This window comes from Amblyomma mixtum, chromosome 2, assembly GCF_055824585.1.
Source record: "Amblyomma mixtum isolate Tamu chromosome 2, ASM5582458v1, whole genome shotgun sequence".
Taxonomy (NCBI): Eukaryota; Metazoa; Arthropoda; class Arachnida; order Ixodida; family Ixodidae; genus Amblyomma; species Amblyomma mixtum.
The window spans coordinates 287,265,175-287,288,431 of NC_143013.1; the positions used below are offsets into that span (position 1 = coordinate 287,265,175).

Consider the following 23,257-nt stretch of genomic DNA (forward strand, 5'->3'; position numbering starts at 1 on the left):
CATTACAAAAATAACCTTTAGTGGTTTTCGCAGCACACGCCGTGGCGAGTTCTTTGTAGCACGAAAAGTGCTCAAAAGGGCGAATGAAGGCCGTCTAGAGGGCTTGCTACTATCACTTCACGGACTAGAGACGTGCACAGCATCTAACCTGAAAAGTCATGCGTATAGTGGGTCGTGACAGTGGCATAGAGCTTACCGCCTCTGTTGGTCCACGAGGACAGCGGTCTGTCGGCAACGAGCGGAGTACTTGCGATGTTCTTCACCGACAAGATTCGTTTCAACAAGGATTACAGGTTGACAGCTGGGTGAAGGCCACGAATGTGGAAGACGTTGAATGAGCAACGCTTGTAGCCGGTGCATGGTCGGATGCACGAAGCGCATGGGTGCTGTCGCCATTCGGTCTGCCTGTCTGATTCGTCGCTTCTCAAGTCCGACTGACAGTGAGGAGACAACTCATGCACGAGTTTTTAGAGGTATTCACAAGACATCACGGGCGCCATTTTGGCGTCCAACTCTTTGCTTCATGGGTGCAGATCGGACGAAGGGTTAAGGTTAAGCCGATTAAACACGAGCCTTTGAGTTTCGCTGTGCTTGAGGGAAATCCTCTCGTACGTGATCCGGTTGCTGTCCCGAAACTGGGTGGGTATACTGATTTGTCCTGAACACTAGTGTTCAGAGAGACAGGATCAAACAGTTTATTTTTTTTACTAATGTTCAACAATATTTTTTTCAGCATGACTTTCTTTTTCGGAGGGGCGCCCCAGATTTCTTTTCTTGGAGTCGTTCTTCTCTTGTCGAAGTGGTAAATCTCTTCGCACCGGAAAAATAAATAAAAATAAGCCAGGGGATTCAGCCATCCTTCCTGTCCTCTCGACGCCCCCTCGCCAAGCAGGTGCTTTGTGCAGTCAAGGCCAAACTCGACAATCCGGCCGGAGGATCGTCGACTGGCATCGAAGTACGTGTGGACACTGTAATGCCTTTCGACAAGAAATCGCGGAGCTTGAAAAGGGTGTTAGGTGAAAGTCGGTTCTCCCAGATGAAGCGGGCAAAAAGTGCTCAGATGAGAGCGTATTCAGTATTTTTCTCCTTTGCAATTTTGGATACGTGCTAAACTACGAAGTATCTGTTAAGGTGAAAGCTTGGGCGAGTTGGTGGTTGTTCATTCTAAAACAGCGCAAAAAAGACGCGGACAAAAGGAAGAGACGTACAAAAGGTCCCGTTTGTACGTACATCGCCCGTTTGTACTTTTTTTTCCTTTTGTCCGTGTCTTTTTTGCGCTGTTTTAGAAAGAAGTATCTGTTACTGTAAGCATGTCTGTAATTTTGTATACTTCGTGAGGATACTATTTCCTCTCTAGTTCTTAGTTTTGGATTGAATAATGCGGCTCTGGGGCAGTATATGTAAATGATTGTTTTCCGGACCCATGCTTTTTTTTTTCTTTTTGTCAAGTGCTGTTTGCTCGTTATCAACGGTGATGTAACTCACAGGCGGCAGGTATACTTAAGGCAAATGGATAGATGAATGAATGAATAGGTGAAAACAAATTTTTACAAAATACGGTTGATGGACATATCATGGCTCATTTTGTACGTGTTGATCTGCGAACACTTCGAGCCCTGCGATACCCCGTCTCGCAGCCTGATTTCATTTCGTGATTTACCGCCCGGTTTCCTTGATATGTTTTCTCTTCACGCAGAACGTCTCCCGAGGCCTTCATTTTTTGCGAAATACACGTAATACTTTTGGTACATTAATATGTTTGCAGCAACGTGCTCGGGTCCCCCTTACAAGAACCAGGCTTTTTACACGCAAAAAATGTTTCTATTACAAAAAAAAGTTGTCCATCATATAAGCTGGTCTGCTGAACACAAGATCCATAATAACGCCTCTACTGTATCCAGTAAATAAAACTTTCTTCTTGTTCATGCATACATTCCGCATTTCATTCGCAGCAATAACATTTTTTCGCAGTGAAAAAGGGGTCGTGTATGCCATCAGTGGCACAGAATTTCTCGCCGAGGCTTGTGTATGTGTCATCAGTAATCAAGACAACCTGAAGTTTCTTTTTTCCCCATTCTCGTAGGCATCTTTCTTTTCCTTCAGCATAAAATAATGCTGCAACCTTGCACCGGTCGCACAGGTTTTAGTTGAACAATACGCGTCATTACTTTCAGCTAAGAGCAGGAAGTTGAGAAGGGAAAGGAATTTTGAATGTGAGGAAGGGCAGCCCGAATAAAATACGATTTGCTAAATTTATCTCAGGGAAGAGCACAGAACACAAATGATAGTAAACTGGAGGCATGAAAAACACCTGCGCGGTGCGCTGGTGAAAGACGCACTTCCATTAAACGAACTTAGGCGGTAAATTTAGATCAGCGAAAAAATCTACAGCGTGACGCGCTGGCGCGAATTCTTCGCATCGACAATTAACTGGGGCGAACACCGCCAACGTGCACACAAGAACAAAATCTCCTTTTCTCTCATACTCGACTAATCGCTAGTTAAATGCGAATTATCTGTCCCCTTTCATACTGAAGCTACCTCTTACTACCACATTTAGTGCACCATCAAAGAGAAACAGGTGCCCTGGACAGTGAAATTCTAATAGCAAAACAGAAGTCACCGAGGGCAAGGTGTGGAGAGCAAGCTGAATGACTGGCAGACGTTCAGCCTGTGAATCCTGTCCAGAATCTTGTGCGGCTTAGTCGTGCGGGCTGGTATACTGACCCGAAGGGACGAAAATTGATTGCTTAAAATTCCTTGGCGCTGCTCTGAGATTTTTTCAGAGGACCAAGCTAGTACTTAGTAATAGCCATATCAGTTTTTAGAATTTCGGAAACGCTGTTACCCTGGCCACTGTGGCTCGACAAAAGCTGGCTGCGTCGCAAAAAAATACGTGTGCTTTCGAAAGCATGCAGGCAAAGCAACCACCCCAGCGCACGTAACTAGTCGAAACAGCCAAATTTTGGCGAGCCACAGCACCAAAGGTAATCGTGCTTTCGAAATTTTAAAAACTGATATGGCTATGACTAACGACCGGCTACAAATCTCTAATTGCAACTAAACGCCTAACTCTACTAGTTAAAAAGTTAATTATTAAAAATCAGTTAACCAGATTCTACTTGAGACGATTCACCGGTTTTCGAGTGTCCGTCAGCACTGGTAATACTATGCCGCAAAAACCATATTTTTACTCCAAAAAGGCTATTTTTGAAGATTTTTTAAAGTGTTCGCTGAAACACCCGGTATATTGTAGTTTCGTCTGTCGGACATGGAGAACAAACAGTTAGTTGGTCTGTAGGAACAACATGTGCCCGGCGCTGCATTTCTTGAAGTGACTGCACACACGCGAGTACAGAGACGGCTAATGTTGTATTATTCGTTTTTTCTTCTTTTTTTTTCTGATTTCGCCGCGTCGCCGTCTTCTAGGCGCCAGGACAAGGACATTGCCGGCCCCCTTTGCGCCAGCAACTCTCCTCAAACGGCGAGCAACACATTACACAAGACCGCAGCGTATAGCGGCGTGCTTTCGCTATCCAAAACGAGGGCTGTTGTGCACCGCTGCTGCATGCACTGTGCACCCCTCTTGTGCTTCGTGGGTGCCCTAGCGCAGGGCTTGCTGCACTGCGCCCAGCAGGTAGGGCCAGCTGTCCTGGGTGCAGGCGCTGCGGTCGTCCTGCTCAATGTTGAGCACGGCGATGCCCAGCAGCCTCTTCTTCTTCACCAGCTCGGTCTGCGTGAGGAAGAAGCAGTGATGAAGAAGATAACTTCATTAGAGGCCAGAGCTTCAGGGCCTAGTTAAAGGGAGCGCCTGCTCAGATATCGCCCATTGGTTGTCCATAGAGTCCGAATAAAGCCAAACGCTCCAGCTGCAAGGGGGAGGGCGGAGGAAACAGGAAGAGGTATTGATATAGTGTTACATGTGTATGGAGTCTATTCTGAGAGTTGTGCTGAGGTTGTTGTAAGTTAATGGAGGGATTATAGCCTCACGACTATTCTGCGAGCAAATGCTACACTGTATAGCAACATTTAGATCTGTTCTAAATCTGCCCTGATGTTCAGAAAGCTGAGACAGTGAGCTTTAACTTGTCATCTTAAGCTGTAGAACATAAGCGCCCTGTAAAGAGACTTAGTTGTTGCACACTGTCCAAGAAAGTGCCGGCATTGAGGTGAAAGCGACAGCTTGCGCCACTAAGACGGGGCCGGACTATATTAAAGCACCTAGCACGTAACAACTGTAACAATGCTTCATGACTGTAGCTCGCGCACCAGCAACTTTCTTACAATCTTTGCAGCTGAGGAAGACCTCCAGACCAGGGCCATTTTTTTGCTTACCTGCGCACGTTACTTGAAGGCGGTGCAGCTTTCCTACGTAGCCGAATGGCAGCGCTCTCGTGGATGCTGATTATAGTTACTAACTTAATTACTGCAGCCATCGTGTATCACCACCGCAGATTATAATCTGATGTCGCCAATGGACCACTTTGAACAGCCGAGCCCTGCCATGTGAATCAATGTCCACACTCCGTAGGCGCGCTGCCAGAAAGCTATATTTATTCCGTGCAGCTCTGCGGTGATTGAGCATGGGGAAGTGTTCGCGTGCCCGCCGCTGCGCGACACATACTCGTAAGTCCCAACTCAAATGTGTTCGCGGTACAAAGTCCGAATCTTATAAATGGAAGACTCGGTGAGGGCGGCATTGAAGGAAGGCGTTATAAAGTGCGGGGCATGTGTCATACGAAGAATCTGTTGCTACTTCGGCTTTGACAGCGCTGCATGCAACTATCCAGACACATTATCTCTCCGTGGCAGGTTCGATGTGTGACGCTCGCAGCACCGAGTGCTGATATCGAGCATGTTCTACGCACGAGCGAGATAGAGGACAAACGAGGAACTTGCGCCACGTGTTCCGCTCTTTCTGCCCTGCTATATCGCCTTTCCGCCCACACTATAGTGTGTAACTCCGTATATATCCTGTTTTGACGGATTCCGGAGAGCGCAAAGGAAGAGTTTTCGCTACTGCGCTACGCAACTGAAAATAAAAACTATTTTCGGAGATATGTATACACTAGAATAATTTCTAACCCTTTTTGCTGCTTGAATAATTGGATATAAAGGGGTAAAGATGCAAACTGTCGAGCGCAAAGAAAAATAATTGTTTAATGGATGCAAGGAGATGTCTTCTAGCAAGTTTCAGTCGCAGCGTTGTGTAGAACATAATTTAATGTGATTTTGAATGTTGTCCGAGAAGCTGGCTCAGCATTTCCACTAGCATCGAGTGACGTCAACGTGCATGTGCCCCAATTATAGTGACGTCACCGAAACAACAGGGACCGCCAGTGCTTGCCTGACCCCGACGTCATCAGGAATGGGGTAGTCCAGGTTCGCCGGTCGACCGTGACGTTATGGTGCACTTCAGAGCTGGCGCCGATCGGACCCGCCGGTACAGAAATGGTTTAGAGCTTATATTCACGATTACTAGGGCCGTAACGACTCTTTCAAGGAAAAAAAAGAAAAACAGTCACTAAATACTTTTCAACAGTACAGTTTTTGGGTGTCCTTTTTTTTTTTGCCTTGAGACAGGCCTACGGCGTAAGATATTATGAAAATGAACTCATAACACGGGTGCACAGAGTTAATAATTAATTACTAACCATTCTGTACCGGCAGGCCCGATCGGTGCCAGAGCTGAAGTGCACCATGACGTCACTGCCGACCGGCCAACCAGAACTACCATACTCCTAGTAAAGATCAGGTTCTTCTTTTTCTTTGCACCAGAGGTGCACCGCCAGAGACGGTTTGTTCCAACTTGAAGACTTGAAGACACAGGGATAAAAAAGGCAATAACTGAAGATTTATATACAGATATTTACAGGATGTACAAGTTGGATACAACGGCAAAAGGACAAACAACAAAAAGGCGGAACTGGCTAACACTAGGGGAGGCCCCTACTCGGCGTTGCCGAAGATGCGTTGCATCTCACCTTAGCGCAGAACCCCGCTTCCAGCTCCGGGGCGGGGCCCGGTTTTAAAGCCCTAAAGGCCCGGCCCACATTTCGTAGCTTCCAATCATATTACAATGTTCACATGATTGGTTTATCAAGAGCCTGGCCAACCCTCCAGCTTCTGTAGGGCAAAACGCCCTTTCCCAAACACAAACGCACTGTCGTGCCAGTACGTGCAGAGAACATTCCCTCCACCACAAAATAAAAATAAAAGCAAACACAAATACACATCCGTGCCAGCACGTGTGCGAATCGGTACCGCGGGTGGGGGGACACCCGTATACTTGCCGGCGCGTTCGCGAGCGGCCGCGTTCCAAGAAAGGAGACGCTTCGCTTTGAGCACCCCCAGCCGCGTTCCGATGACCCCCGCGAACGCTACCGATACCTTACACTCCTGATGACGTCGGCGTCGCCGGTAAGCACTGGTTGTTTCAGAGAACACAACCACTGGGTTCGGTGACGTAACAATACTTGGGGCAAGTGCTCCATGACATATGCAGGTGGAAATGCCAAGTGGCTTCTCTGACACTATTCAAAATTTATTAAAATGTTCCACTTAACGCCTGCGACTGAAACTTGCTATAGAGATCATCTGCTTACGCCCATAAAAGAAATCATATCGTTTGTGTTAGAAATTTTGTGTCTGTACCCCGTTAAAGTTTATGTGAACGAAACAAAGAGGAAAAACATTCCGAGCACGTTCAGTGTTCGTTTACCTTGAGCACGACGGATGTCGGGCTCTCGAAGCCAATCCATTCTTTCTTGTTGTTGAAGGCTGAATCACACTTCGTTTTATTTTCCAGCTTAAAGGTCCACGCTGTCTTGTTTTGGCAAATCTGTGCGTTTTGGCAGCCAGAGAGAAAGACGGCACAGATATGACACAATTAAATTGAACTCAGACAACGGGCGCAATAATTTGTTGAACAAGTCTCGCTCGTATTCAACATGGTGTCCCGCATACATGGTGTTCCGTATTTATCTGTCTAGGTTGTAAAAAAATTCTCTTGCGCAAACCACAGGTCTATTTCTGCTCAAGAGCCGACCACAGGGTAGCTTATGCTAGTCTGCGTTTTTCGATAAATAATTTAACATTGGAACTTGCCCGAACTGCCCGGAAGTGGTGAAAAACTGGGTTCGTCTGCGCACAGAATTTTCATAAAGGGGAGCGGGATAGTCGATTTGAGAGGCTGCGCCATCTGGCGAATGCGAGCTAACCAATATCCCTGCAGGGGTAAGTCTCGCAGTACCGCACATGGCGCAGCCTATATAAGCTACTTCTCTGCTCGTCCAGAGGAAAATTCTCCGCGCAGATGATTGCAGTTTTTCGCCGATTCTGGAAAATTCAGGCAAGTTACGATGTCTAAATTCTACCGAAAAACGCAGACTATCATAAGCTACCCTGCAGTTTGTCCTTGAGCCGAAATAGACCAGTGGTTTGCACATTATAATTTTTCACAACGTGGACAGATAAATACGCCGGTCCCTGTATATCTTCACGGCGCCAACCGGCTGTTGCAGCAATGAATAGTATCGGTTCTACCCTGCTGACTTAGACAATGGGAGGATCGGACTTTATGATGAAGCTATGTAGAAATCAGACAGTGACCGCGCCGTATTGGCGTCCGCAAAGGCAGCGCGGCGTTTTGGTTCAGATACTTGACCGTCTGCGGCTAGCAGCGGGTCAGTGATTTCTCGGATAGCGCATGGCACTTGACTCCATAACAGGCTCCTAGCCTGTGTCTCTTCAGCACATTTGTTCATTCGAGCCCAACCCTGCTCGGGCTTCGCTTATCGCTAAGAGCGCATGTGCCAAATACAAATGCGTTTGCAGAATATTGTCGTCATGTCAAGGCTAAACTAGTCTTATAAGGGCACAGTTGTCAATAAAAGCTTGTTATCTTAAGGCTGAACTCTCATTTCTTTTTTCCTGTGAGTGAGGGATAATAATCCGTTAAGTTTTTATTGTTTATTTATGGAGCTAATACAAAGTTCTTGCCCTTGGGGCAGGGCAAAAGGAGGGAACATGTCCTTCTTACTGGGCCCTGACCTCAGAGGGCGCCGACGGTGCAGCAACAGTGGCACGTCAGCAGTTGCTCTCCGCAATGACAGAGAAGAACAAGTGACATTATCCCCAATATTGTGCTATAACTAAATGTACATATGAAAACAATGTAACAGTGCTGTGCGGAAAGCAATGTAAAAAAAATTGTCAATAAATTTAAACGCAAGCACTGAAGAGAAGTAACACCAGCATGCTCTGTTCAAGATGGGAGTAAGAAAAAAAAAAGAGAGAAGATCGCAAGACCAAGCATTACAAAATGAGCATTACAAAAGTCGAAGCTTAAATACTCAATAGCCGGTTTTGTGCAATTTTCTAGCATTTGTATAATGAATATTCAATGGGTATGCTCTGTCTCGTTCAGCTTTCTAATTGTCTTAACTTGCACGCCTACTTCGACTTGGTTGGTCTTAATGCGCATGCCTTAAGACGAAATCAACGGTCTCAGTTGTCAGGCTAGCAGTATATTCAGTTAAGAAATCATGAAATGAAATCTCAATGTGCGCTGAATGTACGAAGGAAAACGCTTCTGCAACACGACAGGGCGCCCTTTGTCAGTGCCAAGAGGCGTATGTATGTAACGCCAAAGTCTTGCCTCACAACTGAGGCAGCGGACTTTTGATTTGGTGTCAGAAAGGCGAATACGAAATGCGGGTGAGGGACCTCCATTTAAAAAAATCGAATAGTACTGCATAAGACGACAATTATGACACACTACGAAAGTCCATTCGATGCTCGTGTGTAAGTACATGTATTTACTGTTTAAAGGAGTATTTACTAAATGATAACATTGGGAGCATCCATACCCAGCAATTCTGGACAAAGGCATCTCTGAGTGAGAAACCGTTCATGAACGCCAGTTTTTCATATGTAAGATTTCACTATAACATTCAACATATCCGCAGATCACCCGACGTGAGTCTTGCATTTGTTTTTCTATTAACGTTTTTTCTAGCGTCAAAGGCGTTCCACATTGGTTTTCTATGGCAGTCTTACCCGCTCGATGCGATCGATGGAAACGAAAGATTTTGCCACATGTCAGAAGAATAGAAGAATGGATCATTACCTTCAATATTTCCCTAATAGTGTCTTACACTTTTCCAATACAAAAAATTTTTGTCCGAGGATGTTGGACATGTCGAAAAAAAATGGTGTTGTCTGCCATAAAATTCGCTGATTGGGCGATGTTAAGTCACCAGACCGGAAGTGACGCCACTTCCGGTAAAGGAATCAACAGCTTCTAAAGCTGTCGCATGTTGCCAACACACCTCTCGGTGTAAACTGAAATGACGGAGACAAAGCGAAAAGAACAAATGAACTGTCTTACGGTGGCGAGTGGGACATTCTGGGGCGGGACCGACAGGTCGATGAGGTCGCCGACCTCAACTTTGGTGGCGTCAGCGAAGACATACTTCTTGCCCACCGTCGACACGGTCGGCACCAGCTTGTCGAAAAGGTGCGGCATGGGACCCAGGATTTCATTGAGGACGTCAACCTACCGACGAGCAGGGTCGACCGCCATTAGCAGGGAGTGTAGCGATTGGGAGGCGGTTTATAATTTCCAGTGGGCATTGAAACTCCCTTGAAAGTCCTGCGGATGTTCAGGACGGACGTCTTCAGGACGTCCAAGGGAGGTTTAGCGTTAATCGGGAACGGTGCACAAGACCAGCTCACTCCAAAAAGAAAAAAGACAAAATGGACGAGAAGCTTGGTCTTTCAACGTTTGTCCCAAAAAGCAGATCCATATCTGATTACCTCCGCACCCATTACCCTGCCTCCCGTTTCTTGGTTTTTTTTTTGGTTTTTGTTTGGTTTATCGTCCCAAAGCGACTAAGGCTATGAGAGACGCCGTAGTGAAGGGCTCCGGAAATTTCGACCACCTGGGGTTCTTTAACGTGCACTGACATCGCATAGCACACGGGCCTCTAGAATTTCTCCTCCAAAGAAATTCTAGCCGCCGCGGCCGGGATCGAACCCGCGTCTTTTGGGTCAGCAGCCGAGCACCATAGCCACTGAGCCACCGCGGCGGCTCCCGTTTCTTCAGCCGCCTCTATATGAAAAAAAATATATTTATGTGTTGATAACGTTTTCTGTCAACTGTCCCCGGGGGAAACAATTATCCAGTTCTAGAAGAGCCACGAGACGTAAGCCCGTTAATGTTCTACGAATGTGCTTCTGCAAGAGGGGTGTAAATGACCAATTAATTGATGAATTAGAGTGTGTAATTGATCAATCAATTAATTTAAACAATTTAAAAACCAAAAATGCGTTCATGGTAATCATTATCAGCCTTACTACGCCCACTGCAGGCCAAAGGCTTCTCTCATGTCTCGCCATTAACCCTGTCCTTTGCCAGTTGCGGGCACCGTATCCCAGCAGACTTCTCAATCTCATCTGCCCACCTAACTTCCTGCCGCCCCTTGCTACTCTTGCCTTCTCTTGGAATCCACTTCGTTACCCTTAAGGACCAGCGGTTATCTCACGTTCAAAGGTGTCGAACTACTCAGAATGAAAAGCCTCACCCACTAGCTTAAGTGTCCTCTCCATTTTTTTTAGTAGGCTTCTCTTTATAGACACTCCATAGACTATAAACAGACAGAAGGAAATGTCTATAGGAAGGCAACAGAGTTTGTAGGAAATATACAGGAGGTCCATAGACGATTTTTATAAGGATAGGATGCGATTCGTGGTGACCACTTCTCTGCATGTAACGCATGCCGGTTTCTCTTGTTTTGCGAGTATTAAGCCTGCGTGTAAGTTGTGTGTGCCGAAAGCGAGGATTAGACAAAATCATTCCCAAGAGATGACCCTGATGTGTGCATCACTTCCATTCTCCTAAGGTAGGCTTTACCGGGGCAGCTGGACGCTGACAGAAAGCGAACCCACAATGGTCGCCACATTCACCAGCATTAAAGGAGTATAGGCATCTAATTTTAGTAAAACTAACATTTGAGCGAGTTGGTACAGCATGTTGGAAAATTTCCAGCGCACACAAGACAGGGACAAAGAAGAGAACACCACAAGCGCTGACCCGCAACTAAGCGTTTATTCGCAAACGCAGGAAATATATGCTCACAGGAAAAAAAAAAAAATCAAAACTTATGCAATCACGCAGGCGCATCCAGATATGAAAATTCCCGTTCATGCAGGACAACAGATGGGTCACTAACACATGTAGGCTGGTTTTTGTAGATATGATAGGCTTCTGATACCTTTCTAGTCAATTGATTAGGATGCCTAAACCCTAATTTTGGTGGCATGTTTCCTTCTCTATAACGATGCGTACGACGCTAGTATGCAGGAATTACCATATAGTATTCTCCTACGACCGCTAAATAATTTATAAACGAATTTTTCTGCTATGCTGTTTCAGTTTCCACAGCTGAACGATGGCTGTGACGTCAAAGAGAGGTTATAGGTCACGTGAGGCATGGAAGAACTGCGATATAATTGCTGCTTCATCGTTCTAGTTCACTACAGTGCTGAAGCTACCCGTCCTCAAGAGCCGGAATGACGACGTATGTAGAAGCACCGATTATATGGTCGTTTTTTGTGCCTCACATGACCTATAACCTCTCTTTGACGTCACAGCCATTGCTTGGCTGTTGAAACCGAAACGGAAACAGCACGATAAAGAAATTCGGTAGTAAATTATTTAGCGGCCGTAAGAGGATACCACATGGTAATCCGTGTATAATAATGCCTTACGCCTCGTTACAGAGAAGAAAACTTTCACCCAAAACTTAGATGTCTATACGATGTCGCTCTTCTTTAAATGCGGGGAAACTCACCAGCACATTCAAGATGACACTGTGGTACGCACCAGATTTTTGTTCGAGACGTCCATGAATCCGCCAGACTCGTACATGCACGGCGGGTACGCCCTTCCGTGGACGGCGAAATTATGCGTCTCCACCACGATGACGTCAGCGTATCTGAACGGTCGGGACGCAAGTAGAGATCACAGGACAGCTCAGCGTAGCTTGAGCACTTTTCAAGTTTTACCATTTTCTAAAAAAAAAAAAAAAAAAAAAATCGGATACGCGCAGTTTCTCACGCAGAATAAAAGCCTGAGTTGCGGAGAGCACCTTACCGCAAAAATAGCAACATACGATAACCCACTGTTTTATGAACCACAATTTAAATTGATCCGCTAGCAACTCGAACACTATTTCATGATGTATTGCTGCACTGGGAGAACGTCGCTCAAACTTCTAACGCAGCAAGTAAAAGAAAAAAACTGAATATCGTACTTGTCGACAAGCGGAAGCTACGATCTACAAACATTAAATTACTGCGACTGGCTGAGCGCATCATATCGGAGCCGCGGTGTCGAGAAACTTCACCAGAGGCGGCTCAGTCGCGCACTGAGCGCGAATTCGATTCTTCATTCTGAGGAACGCGCGATAGAAGGGAGACGCATGCTCCTTCATATTGATTTATTAAACTTCGGCAGACGCCCTCAGCGTCCGCAGCGTTGCCGATGCTTTACTTTAACGGCAGTATACCTCCAAGGGTACGCGGAAAGCTTGCGTTGTTATTGCACGCGAAACGGCGCTGTGAATGCTTTCCCACTGTCTGGTGCATTTTTGAAAGACATCGAAATCGCGTGCCGCCGCGCCATTATTCGACGCGTCCTCGAAAACGGTCACCGATGTTCGGCAGGCATCACTTGCCACGCGGCTACGAGCCTGGGAGAAGTTTCGTTTTTGCGACGAGGCCAAGATAAGCGCGGTGACGGTGCGTGCGACGGGGCTCGACGTTTATCTTTGTATCGACCCTATCTGAGCATCCCTAGTTCAGCCCTCTTGAAAGATAAGAGACCTTGAAACCTTCGCGCAGTAACAGTGCTTGCAAATGTTGCACTTTTAGAAACCTCGAAGGCGGCCGGAAGGCAAGGCTTTCCTGAATAGCGTCATTGGCGTCGTGCTATAACTTCCTTTTCTACGTTTGCAGGCGGATTTGCGCTTTGCCCTGCCCGCCAATAGGGTATTCGTGATTTTCACGACATAGAGGGGGCGCCTCAATTGATCCAATATGGCGGAGTTACGGAGAATTGCTTCCGGGGTCAGCCTAGGTAGAATCGCACTTGCTTTGAAGTTTCCCGGGGTCGACCCTGGCCGCGGCGGTTGAATTTCGATGGAGGCGAAATTCTAGAGGCCCGTGTACTGTGCGATGTCAGTGCATGTTAAAGAACTCAAGGTGGTTGAAAGTTCCGGAGCCCTTCACTACGGCGTCCCTCAGAGCCTGAGTCGCTTTGGGACGTTAAACCCCCATAAACAAAACCACCTTTCCTCGAGGGTTTAAAACTTTAAAAGGAATAAACGACACGCAAGAAAGAAATTACTCTATTGCGCTCGAAAAGATCGGGGTGGAAGCAGAGGAGTAGACAGTCGACGAGCGGTTTGGAAAGGATTTGAAATAAGTGCGATTGGCAATAAAGGCTGGTGTGTACAAAGGCTGAATAAAAAAAAAATGGCTGAGGCTTAGCTAAGGTTAAGCCTAGTCAGATGCGAAGCATATTGATGGCTAGGCTTGGTAAAGTTCCTCGCTTTGTTCTTCAGTTGTTGTAGAACGTTGTCGCCGAGCCGCATATTGAGCACGCCGCTTAGCCAGACGTACAGTCGTGAAAAATATGAGAGGGAACAAACTTCACACAGAAAATTGCAAATTTCTTGGTTATTTCTCTACTAAATTGCACAACGACATTGGAATATTGTAGGCGCAGACGAAAACTAGTTAAAGAGAGAGAAAAACTGCGCTTGTCACAAATAATAACGGAGTAATCAATAAATGAATGCTCCAACTATGTTCCCCACTCATATTTTTCACGGCTATACATCTCGCTCTTCATCGGTCTCTGTGGCACGCTGAAGCTTTCGCTTCTCGTTCAAATCAGCCCTGCTTCTAGGCGGCATCCCAACACCTGGCCGCCTCGTAAGTGCCCGGAGAGCGAGGCAAGCTCAGCTTTATACCGCTGCTGTAGCGTCACGTGGTCAGCTGCAGCGCCTCTGATGTGGAGCCTCCACCGCCACGGCCGACCGCGCGAGCCGGCAGCCCATCTCTCCTCTGCTGTGACGTGATGTTGTCACGTGGTGTCACGTGGTCACGCTAAAGGCCAATAGTAGCTCCACCGCCGCGCTCGACGGGCTGTAGTGTAGCTCTAGTAATATGCTTCGCATAAAAACTAGAATCGCAATTTTTATGCATTCAGCACTACAGGTAGGCAAGACCAAGCGATACTGTCATGCTAGAAAAATTTGCCAGTCACTACCTTTGGAGGTTTAACTGATAAAGCTGTGTGCTTTCATGTTTTTTCGTGGTCATAAAATTTATCAGCCACATGTTATTTTATGTATGAATCTAGATACCTTATCTTGCGTACATGTGGAAAGCGAGAACAATGACATCACCTTCTTGCGGGCACTGTTTTCTCGTGCCAGTTAACAACGCCTTGTTTGCAAGCAGTAGATGAAAGGCATGTAATGAAATTAAGGACGCTATCCCACAATTCTTTTCGTCCGATCATACTCGATTCTTGACACACACCTGTCTGACTGAATGATTCCAGTGACGGCGAGGGATTATAGGGCAAACACGAAGCGCAAAAAAGAAGCAGAATGAATGGAACTGGAAAGAAATCTTTATATCGCTCTCTTATCGCCCCTCCGTGAATTACAATGCACCATATCACTAAATGGCGCTTTAAATGTGCCATTTAGTCTTGTGGGGTTAGTAATGTTTGTTAGGAAATAGCGCCTCATATTTATACGTAGGTCCTTGCAGGCAAATCACCCTTTTAGAAATATAGGCTCAGTGCTTGATAAGAACTGCCCTGTCATAGACCTGAAAGCTGTATATATCTTGTAGTTGTATTGTCACTTCTGCCGTACGGCACCCTACAAGTACACCTGTGGCTTTGGTTTGCCCGTACCAGTTTTTGTGAATTTTTCTTGGGTAAATTTTATTATTATTATTATTATTCCACCAGAGCGTAAAAGCTCCCTGTCCTCATGCTGTATAACAGAAAATTCACATAATGACATTTATCGTTTCTTTTATTTCGTTAACGCACAAACATTAATTAAAAGCGCTCCGAACATGCATTTTTGTGTAGCGAAACTCTGAGAACGTCTGAATGCACGTGCCAACCACTCAGGGAACAGGGAAAATGACTTGGTTCCGCGCGCGCCGATCCTTCTGGCGTGGCCTCCGCGATAAAGCGATTGCTCAGCACGCTGCCGGAGCCGATTACGGAGGCCACGCTTCTGGACCCATAGTTCGCAGTGCCGCCGCAGTGTGGCGTCAGTTAAAAAAAAAAATACTTTCGCCTTGCTGTTCTTTCCACTCCTTTCCTCTTCTTTTCACTTTTTAAACTTAACAGCTAGTGTTAAAAACTTGAGCCTACCCGTTGCAAAAAGTGATAGCCACATCATCATCACCATTACTTCGATAAGGTAAAGCCCAGAGCTCGGAGAACACTGTTTTGGAAAAACTTGGTCAACTTGTGCACAAAAAAATACGGCAAAAAGCAGAAAATACGGCATGAAGCGCTATAGTCGGATACAACTTAAGTCTGCAGTGAAGCTCCGCCCACATTCAGCCTCCGCGCACAAAATTCCTCCACGACGAAAAAGTAGTCCGCTGCTTAAATGTTTCTTGTTATGTAAACAACAAGATTATCACAAGAAAAAAAATATGAGCTCTAGGATTTTGACACGTGGATTGTTTGATATAGTTAAGCATTAAAAAGCTGATTTCGTTTAAAATTGCGATTGGCCAGCGGAGTAATACAGGACGCCGCGGACCACGGCCCAGTGTTAGCAACTGCTGTTTTTTTACGCTGTATCCTACTATAGACTTTTGTACAAAGACCAGTGACCGATAACATGCCAAGCTTCTGTGGCTGTAAGTAAGTAAGCTAAGTAAGTAATGCACACCTGAGTCGCGTGCTTAAAGCCTTAGTGATTGAGGCTGATTTACCATACAACACCGCTTTGTAAATATCGAGCAGCTGACGAGGCTGGTGATATTCAAAGGGAGTCAAGAAATAATGAACCGAACTTGGTTTCGAACGGTTTGATCAACGCCTACCCGAAAAGTTAAATGCCTTCTCATATCTTACGGAACCCAAGTGAAACAAGGTGAGCCATTTTTTTTCCCCGATGTCAAAAGACAGTGTATACGCTTTACCGCTTCCCACCTGCCAGCGAGTCTGCCATGAAGTGGGAACCGAAATAGTGAATGCATGCGTCATGCGTCGACCTACATTTTCAAGGCGGTGAAATTGTAGGCGTAGATGACAGTCGGCGAGATGTGGGCTATTATCTTGAAAGCAGCGTCGCCGAACTCCTTGCGCACCGCCTGTAACAGAGCGAGTACACATTTGTATCATAACGTCACCCCTTCGCTGCAAGTGTAAAGTCCGTGTCTATTTACAGCACCCGCTTCACCGATTCGCTTTTCCCATGCAGGTGCGAATTTAAACGATCCTTATACTCAGTTTCGCACTCACAAAATAAGTGCGCTGTTGAACCTAAACTCGGCATCAGGGTGCCCAGAAGGTTGCTAGTTGAAGAAACGAATGGTGATCCACTTCCCTCAGACTGTCGCCCCTTTCTCATAAAGCCGCCGTGGTGGCTCAGTGGTTGTGGTGCTCGGCTGCTGACCCGAAGGACACGAGTTCGATCCCGGCCGCGGCGGTCGCATTTCGATGGAGGTGAAATGCTAGAGGCTCGTGTACTGTGCTATGCCAGTGGACGTCAAAGAACCCCAGGTGATCGAAATTTCCGGGTCGTTTTGAGACGCTAAACCCCATAAACCAGAAACATTTATCATTACCAGCTGCTGCCCGCGACGTCATGGCTGACGCCCCGTAAGTGATAGCCCAGTAAGCTGGCGATTCGCCAGCTCAGGCGCCAAGAAGTAGCTGACGAAAGAGTAAATGGTATGGTATATTGATTAACGTCCCAAAGCGACACGTGGTCTACGAGGGATGTCGTAGTGGAAGGCTCCGGATTATTTTTTAACTTCCTGAGGTTATTTAACAAGCAATTTCGTCGCACAGTACGCGGGCCTCTCCATCGAAATGTGGCAGCCGCGGCCGGGACTGAACCCACGTTTTCGTTCTCAGCAGCCGAGCGCCCTAACCATTGAGCCACCGCGCGGATTCGAAGGACAAAACATGAACATGGAAGTTCATCACTAAGTTACGATCCCGCTCTCAGCTTCTTACAGCGAAAGCGGTTAAGCCATGTTTCATCGTTGAAATTCGGTCTTGTTGGTTCATACTTCGGAGCAATAGCGCAAACAGGACTGTGTGTGTCTACTCGTTCCTGGTCCCTTGTCCTGTTTGCGCTATTGCTCCGAACCATGTTTCATGTTTATACGGTGTCGGTGCCGTTGACATGACACACCAGGTACAACTCATCACGCTCATTAGTGAGAACGGAGTGACGTCACGCACGAGGTCATGCTGTCGCTACACGCTGACTGGTCAGAATGGCAATACCTGACAGGTCCGATAATAACACAATGACGTGACCTCATTACGTTCTAATTAATGGATCCACCCATATCCGTATAGATAAGTATGGATGGAGGAAAAGGCTACCTTGTGTCCCCGTGCTTGTTTAGCACCCAGAGTTACAGAAAACTCCGCCAGGCATCGGCATTTCACGCAACTACAGCTGTCGCTTAATTTCGCGTTACTACAATGGTAAATATCGGATCATTTTTTTTTCTCTGTTATGTACAGGCCTCAGATTGTAGGTTCTGCAAGAATGGTCCGCAAGCCTCAAGCGGAACGCAAAGTAAAACAACCGTTTACCGGCCTATAGCCAATATGTGTTGCGACTTATCTGAGTGTGGTTTGCTTGCTGCCAGCGTTACGCCGCTGTATGTTTGTATCCGCACGTGTGCGCCTAGACTCCCTCTGCTAAAGCGCATTTCAATTTATTTATTTATTTATTTATTTATTTATTTATTTATTTATTTATTTATTTATTTATTTATTTCATAATACTGCAGGCCACTGCTTGGCCCAAGCAGGAGTGAACATACAATGTCACATAACCAAAATAATAAAGTTATTTAATATTAGCAGCACACGGAAACAAAAAGAATAAACTTATACAATGTTAGCAGCGCACGGATACCAAAAGAATAAAATCAAACGAATAAACTTATACAATATCAGCAGCACACGTATACAAAACATACATATAATCAATATTAGCAGGTAAGTAAACGATTTAACGCACCAGAAAAATTTTGCGAGGAAAAAACAGATTCCGGTAACGAATTCCAATCTTGCACTGTTCTAGGGTGCAGGCTTTCTGTCCTGCAAAGACAGTGTGCGGCTCACAGCGCAGCCCTACGGCATAACTGTCAAGAGCAAGTGTACAAAAGACGTGCTGATCTGCACGAACGCTAAAGTTTGCGCAAGGAGTTGAGACACCGAAAAAGCTTTTTTACGTGGCAACGAAACACATTCACTATAGTGGCCCTTGTGGGCTGAACACTAAGCGGTCCACTGGCAACAGTTCTTGAAAGGCAATTAGTAGTTACAGTTTCTTTTGAATAGGCCACGCGTCTCACCTCAACGTTAAAAACTTGGTAGGGGTTTAACGTAGTTCAACCGAGTAGACCTGCGAAAGCAGGTGTTCATTCTTCAATTGGAGGGGGCACCTAAATTCCGCCTCAGGGGTGTGGCATGATATCTAGTAGGTTAATGCCCATGTGCGCTGAATTGATAATTACTACTTATGATTCATAGATGGCGGCGAGTCCTCATATACCACTACCAGCGCAGTGGCGCAGCGATTAAGCGATGCACAAGATCGTGCGTGCCGTTTTTGCCAATACGCTTGTGGTGTTTGCGTATGGCTAAGCGTTTGGATTAGCTCGTGCCGGCTGCCTGGCCGGCACGACGCCATCATGAGCTGTGAAACCCAGCGCCTGTGCGAGGGTGGTGCCCCCTAGGTGTGTAGGCGGCAGTGACTCTACAGGCGGCTAGAGTCACTGGAGAGTCACAGGCGGCAGTGGCGCGGCGCCATCTGCTGGAGCGCATCTAAAGCGGTTGCTAGACAATGGCGACTCAAGGTTGTTTGGTAGCCGCACCGCCACGAGCATAACCGACGAGCCGAGCTGGGCTCCAGTAGTGTTGCTTTCGCAACAAAATTTCCCGCGGAACATCATCTGCACGAGGTAAACGCTTTCTTACTCATGATGCTTAACGTGTGGCTGGAATGCGAACTTACGATGAAACTGGAAGACAATTGATGCGCGCTTCACTGCGACGCACACACACTGCGCAGTGTTGGTTATCAAGGCACTCTAGTCTTCCGAGATTCCTGTGGGTACGTGTACGCACAAGTCACTTTGGCAGCTCACCCGGTACAAGGTGGCCTCCATTTGAGCGTCGACGGTCGTCCAGATGAATGCGGCGCCGTCCCACTCTGCGTAGCTGCTATGCAACGTCTGGGGGATGTGCGCCACTCGCAGGTCCGCCGCTCCTGCGGAAGGTGCAGGCTGGAAGCGTAGGCCGAACAGCACCTTCAGGTCCGTCGCACGCTTCAGCTCCAGCCAGTCCTGGACGGTGTCCACTGCGAGAAAGCGGCGGTGTATGCGCAGCTAAATTACGGTTAACCAGGAACGAGCCAAGTGCCAGCCCCGTACACCCGGCTGCAGAAAAACCAGGGATTCAGAAGGCTGGGACTCTCGCGGCACCGGAAATGCCCGGATGCTTCCACCAAGTGGCCAGGTAACTGGCCGAAAAAAAAAAAAAAATGCAGGCCTACGAAACTTCGGCAAAGGTGGATAGCATGGGAAATGAACTGCCCGTTTGATCGGCTGCCGATGTATTCGAATAGCAGTACGATTGCGTGGCCATCCGTAAAGTCACTAAGGAGTTGCATAGAAGGAATACGAGTGGTGTCAAACACCTTTGGTCGTCGTCCGTCTGTCTGTCTGTGTATGTCTGTCTGTCAGCATAGCGATACAAAAACATGATTACAACTCTCATCTATGCCTGCTCTCTTCTGAATGCCACGCCGACTATTTGCTGCAATCAAGATTTTTTCTTGCGAAAGCAACACTACGCGAGTCGCTGAGTCATTTTGCGGAGCTGACGAAAGGCCATACTGCGCATGCGCGAGGAGCAACGTCCCCCCCCCCCCCCCCCCCCCCCCCCCGGCGCACAGCTAGCGCGCCGCCGCCGTCGCTGCGCGGGTTACCCAGAGGTGCCGCCACTGCGCTCGCCAGCTACACATGCGCAGTAGCGGCGCATAGCTAGCGCGCCAGGGCCGCCGCCGCTGCCGCGCGCTCTCCATCGCCTCTCTCTCTCCTCGTTGCTTTCGCAATCCGCCAGGTTTAACCAGAGCTAAACCACTGCCAATTTTTTTGATCTCAGCCACTGTGAAACTTCCCGTAGGGCACCTGACTGTTACGCCTCTCGCGACATCCCAGTAAACAAAAAAACAGCCTAGTGCTGCATAATTACTGCGGTGAAAGAAACATCACGTGGCGCCTTTATAGTATAGCTGACTTCTCAGACCATAGGCGGAGCCCTTGTCGGCTAAGCCCTAGAAGCTAGCCTGCGGTTGCTACAGTTGCGACCAGATTTCGATTCGAAATAGTGTAACTAGTAGGATTTAGACAACTGTGCAGCCGTCCCACAGGAGCAACGACCCCGTTCCTAACAATTCCTCCGCTTTCAGCGTGACTCCTACCAGGCGCCGCTCCGGTGCCGGTTCTCTGCTTGATGTTCCCCTGGACGTCGACCTCGAGGCCGTCGTAGATGAGGTAGGAGCAGCACTCGACGCACAGATCGGAGCGCGTAAAGGGGGGCGAGAACGTCGTGCTCATTGTCGGATCGAAGTAGCACAGCACCATGGGACTTGGCGTCGGAGTTGGCACTGCGTTCAGCATGCAAGCATAATTATGCGAGAATTCTTATCAGGTTATGTTAGAGCACGGATTGAACACTCTGCGCTGGTAATACGCTAGGGCATCTAGTTTTCAAGCAATCCGTTTTTATTGGACAGAATATACGTGAAACCCTCAGAAACAAGTGTAGTGCCCATCTTGTGTATTTTAGAGTAGTGGATGGAATTAAAGGAAGGGCGAGGGGGGTGGCGCGATGAGCGAGATATTATCCATTGGAAAACACTGCCCATCCCACACTGGTGTATATTGAAGGATGCTTCAACTGTTCGCGGAGCTCACTACTTTCACAGCGAACGCTGTTTAGGGGAACTCTTCCAGGGCTTCCGCGTTAACCTCTTGGCTATTCAAAAAAATTATCAAGGTGAACCGGAAGCAGGTACACTCGAAAATGTTCGATGAGTAGTTGTGCGGTCCATGTGAGACTTGTGGGCCGGGGAAAGACCGCTCAGGGGAGAGTGAGCCGTGGGATGATCATGTGACTCAGGCGGCCTAATCCAAGGCTGGAGGGAGGCCTCCGGTAAACAATATGGCCTGGGAGGGGTATGCCGAGTAGGTACCGGTGTCACATTTTTGCCTAGGGGAGGGTGAAACATTGCGAGTCCTTTATGCATGCAGCGAGAGTAGACAGCGTGGTTTGAAGCGTAAACACTTACGCGTTGTACGGTCACCTGTAAAATGAAGGAGAAGTATAATGACGCGCAGATGTGCATGTCTAGAGAAATACACAAGGATACATGTGGATATGATTTTGGCATACGACAGGAATGTTGCCACGGGATTAGTTAATTATGAAAGTAGCCTGTGCACTGAGCCGTAAAAAGGTTGCAGTCATTGTATTGACGGCACAAGGCAATGTGGGCATTAATTTAACGGTTGGTGGGTGCCGCGCCAACTGGCGCTCCTCTCCTCTGAGTCCGCTTCTGAGTTAGCGTTCCGCTCCCTTAGCTCCGGCCTCATTGAGCAGCACGTTCGCTAGCGTCGCTCGAAACAACGCTCGAAACGAGCACAGTGGCGTCATCTACCGCGCGTACAGGTATATACAATTTGTCGCCGCAGTTGCTCTGCTATAGCCAGAGAGGACGCCACATATCAGTCGATCACACGACATATGCGGCGGGCCGTGCCTCTCAAAATTTTGCAGTTGTACATACACAGTAAACTCATTTTTATCAGAAAACGCTCAGCAAGATCTTTATTTAGAACGGTATGCGTCGGTTTCTGATGTCCTTCACCCGTTGCGTATGTTTTAGGGGGACATGTACATGTTCATGAACGACCCTAAGACGTCCTTGAGAAGAAGAAGAGGGAGGTTAAAAGCGCACGTGCAACAGACTACTGAACATTACTTCGTAAGCTACGGCTGGCGACAACGAACCGAATTCAGAGTCTACGGAGCCGCTGGTACGTGCGCGTGCTTCGTGACTGGCTGGTCACAATGACCGGCGATGCGCCACAATTACTCTGAAGCGAATCAACATTTTCACAGCTGCAGTCAGGCGCCTGCATTCGATCACTGAGTAAATGACATATGCCCTAGCTTGTAGTAAGTTACACTGTCTTTCTGATAAAAGTTTGATAAGACGGCCCTCATAACAAGAATAAACGCAGCCGCAGGAGACTAGGACATCCTTACAGCCACTTTACCAGCTAGCGGTCATTTACAGCATAAATAAATGCTTGTCATGAAAGGGACACGCTCCTTGTAAATAGCGCACGGTTTCTGCTGATGAAGCGAGCATGTAACAAAGAACATACGCGGGGAGAAAAGGGGTAAGAAACTGCACTTATTTACAAAAGAAGTATTGCGAAGTTAGATACAAAGAAAAACCACTCACTTGGCGCGAGAGAGATAACGTATGCGAGGACAGCAATGAGCACGAGCAGCACGAGGAAGCCGCTGAAGACGGCGTACACCATGTATGTGAACGGCGGTACTGACACTTCCTCCCTGCGGCAGAGAAGGGGTGGCGCTCGACTCCGAGGCGTAATAAATGTGTCTACTTAGACCGTTGACGCCTGTAAGGATCTCTGTTTCCCGATTTGTCTACACTCTTCTTTGGTAATCGTTCAAACGCCACTTCATACACGTACCCACAAAGGCCACAAAGCAGTCAGTAAACTACTGTCGATGCGATGCGTGCTGTAGCTTCTGTCGATGCGTGCAGTTGCAATCACAATGCTAAAATGGAATCGGTGCGGCCAGAAGAAGGTGGCTGAAGCGAAGGGTCGGGAAGGGAGGCTGGCG

At 47.4% G+C, this 23,257-nt stretch overlaps 1 protein-coding gene across 1 annotated transcript; it reads right to left on the reverse strand.

Moving 5' to 3' along the window:
• Nucleotides 1–3,370: 3,370 nt before the first annotated feature.
• On the reverse strand, nucleotides 3,371–21,783 carry LOC149364378 (putative chitinase 10). The gene is made up of 8 exons (XM_089570098.1): nucleotides 21,666–21,783; nucleotides 20,796–20,981; nucleotides 19,459–19,670; nucleotides 16,334–16,428; nucleotides 11,888–11,999; nucleotides 9,392–9,559; nucleotides 6,722–6,841; nucleotides 3,371–3,733 (listed from the first exon to the last, which is right to left on the reverse strand). Exons 2-8 carry the CDS (start codon nucleotides 20,956–20,958, stop codon nucleotides 3,605–3,607), a joined length of 999 nt encoding a protein of 332 aa, XP_089426224.1. The 5' UTR covers nucleotides 20,959–20,981; nucleotides 21,666–21,783; the 3' UTR covers nucleotides 3,371–3,604.
• Between the last annotated feature and the right edge of the window lie 1,474 nt (nucleotides 21,784–23,257).

What these genes read in the sequence shown, in the direction of transcription:
- LOC149364378 (XM_089570098.1), bottom strand. Translation starts at nt 20,958, where the DNA reads ATGGTGCTGTGCTACTTCGATCCGACAATGAGCACGACGTTCTCGCCC. An exon ending in AATTTCACCGCCTTGAAAAT is followed by an intron (nt 12,000 to 16,333) that starts GTAGGTCGACGC and finishes CCGACCGTTCAG; the next exon opens with ATACGCTGACGTCATCGTGG. An exon ending in AGAATGTCCCACTCGCCACC is followed by an intron (nt 6,842 to 9,391) that starts GTAAGACAGTTC and finishes CAAAACGCACAG; the next exon opens with ATTTGCCAAAACAAGACAGC.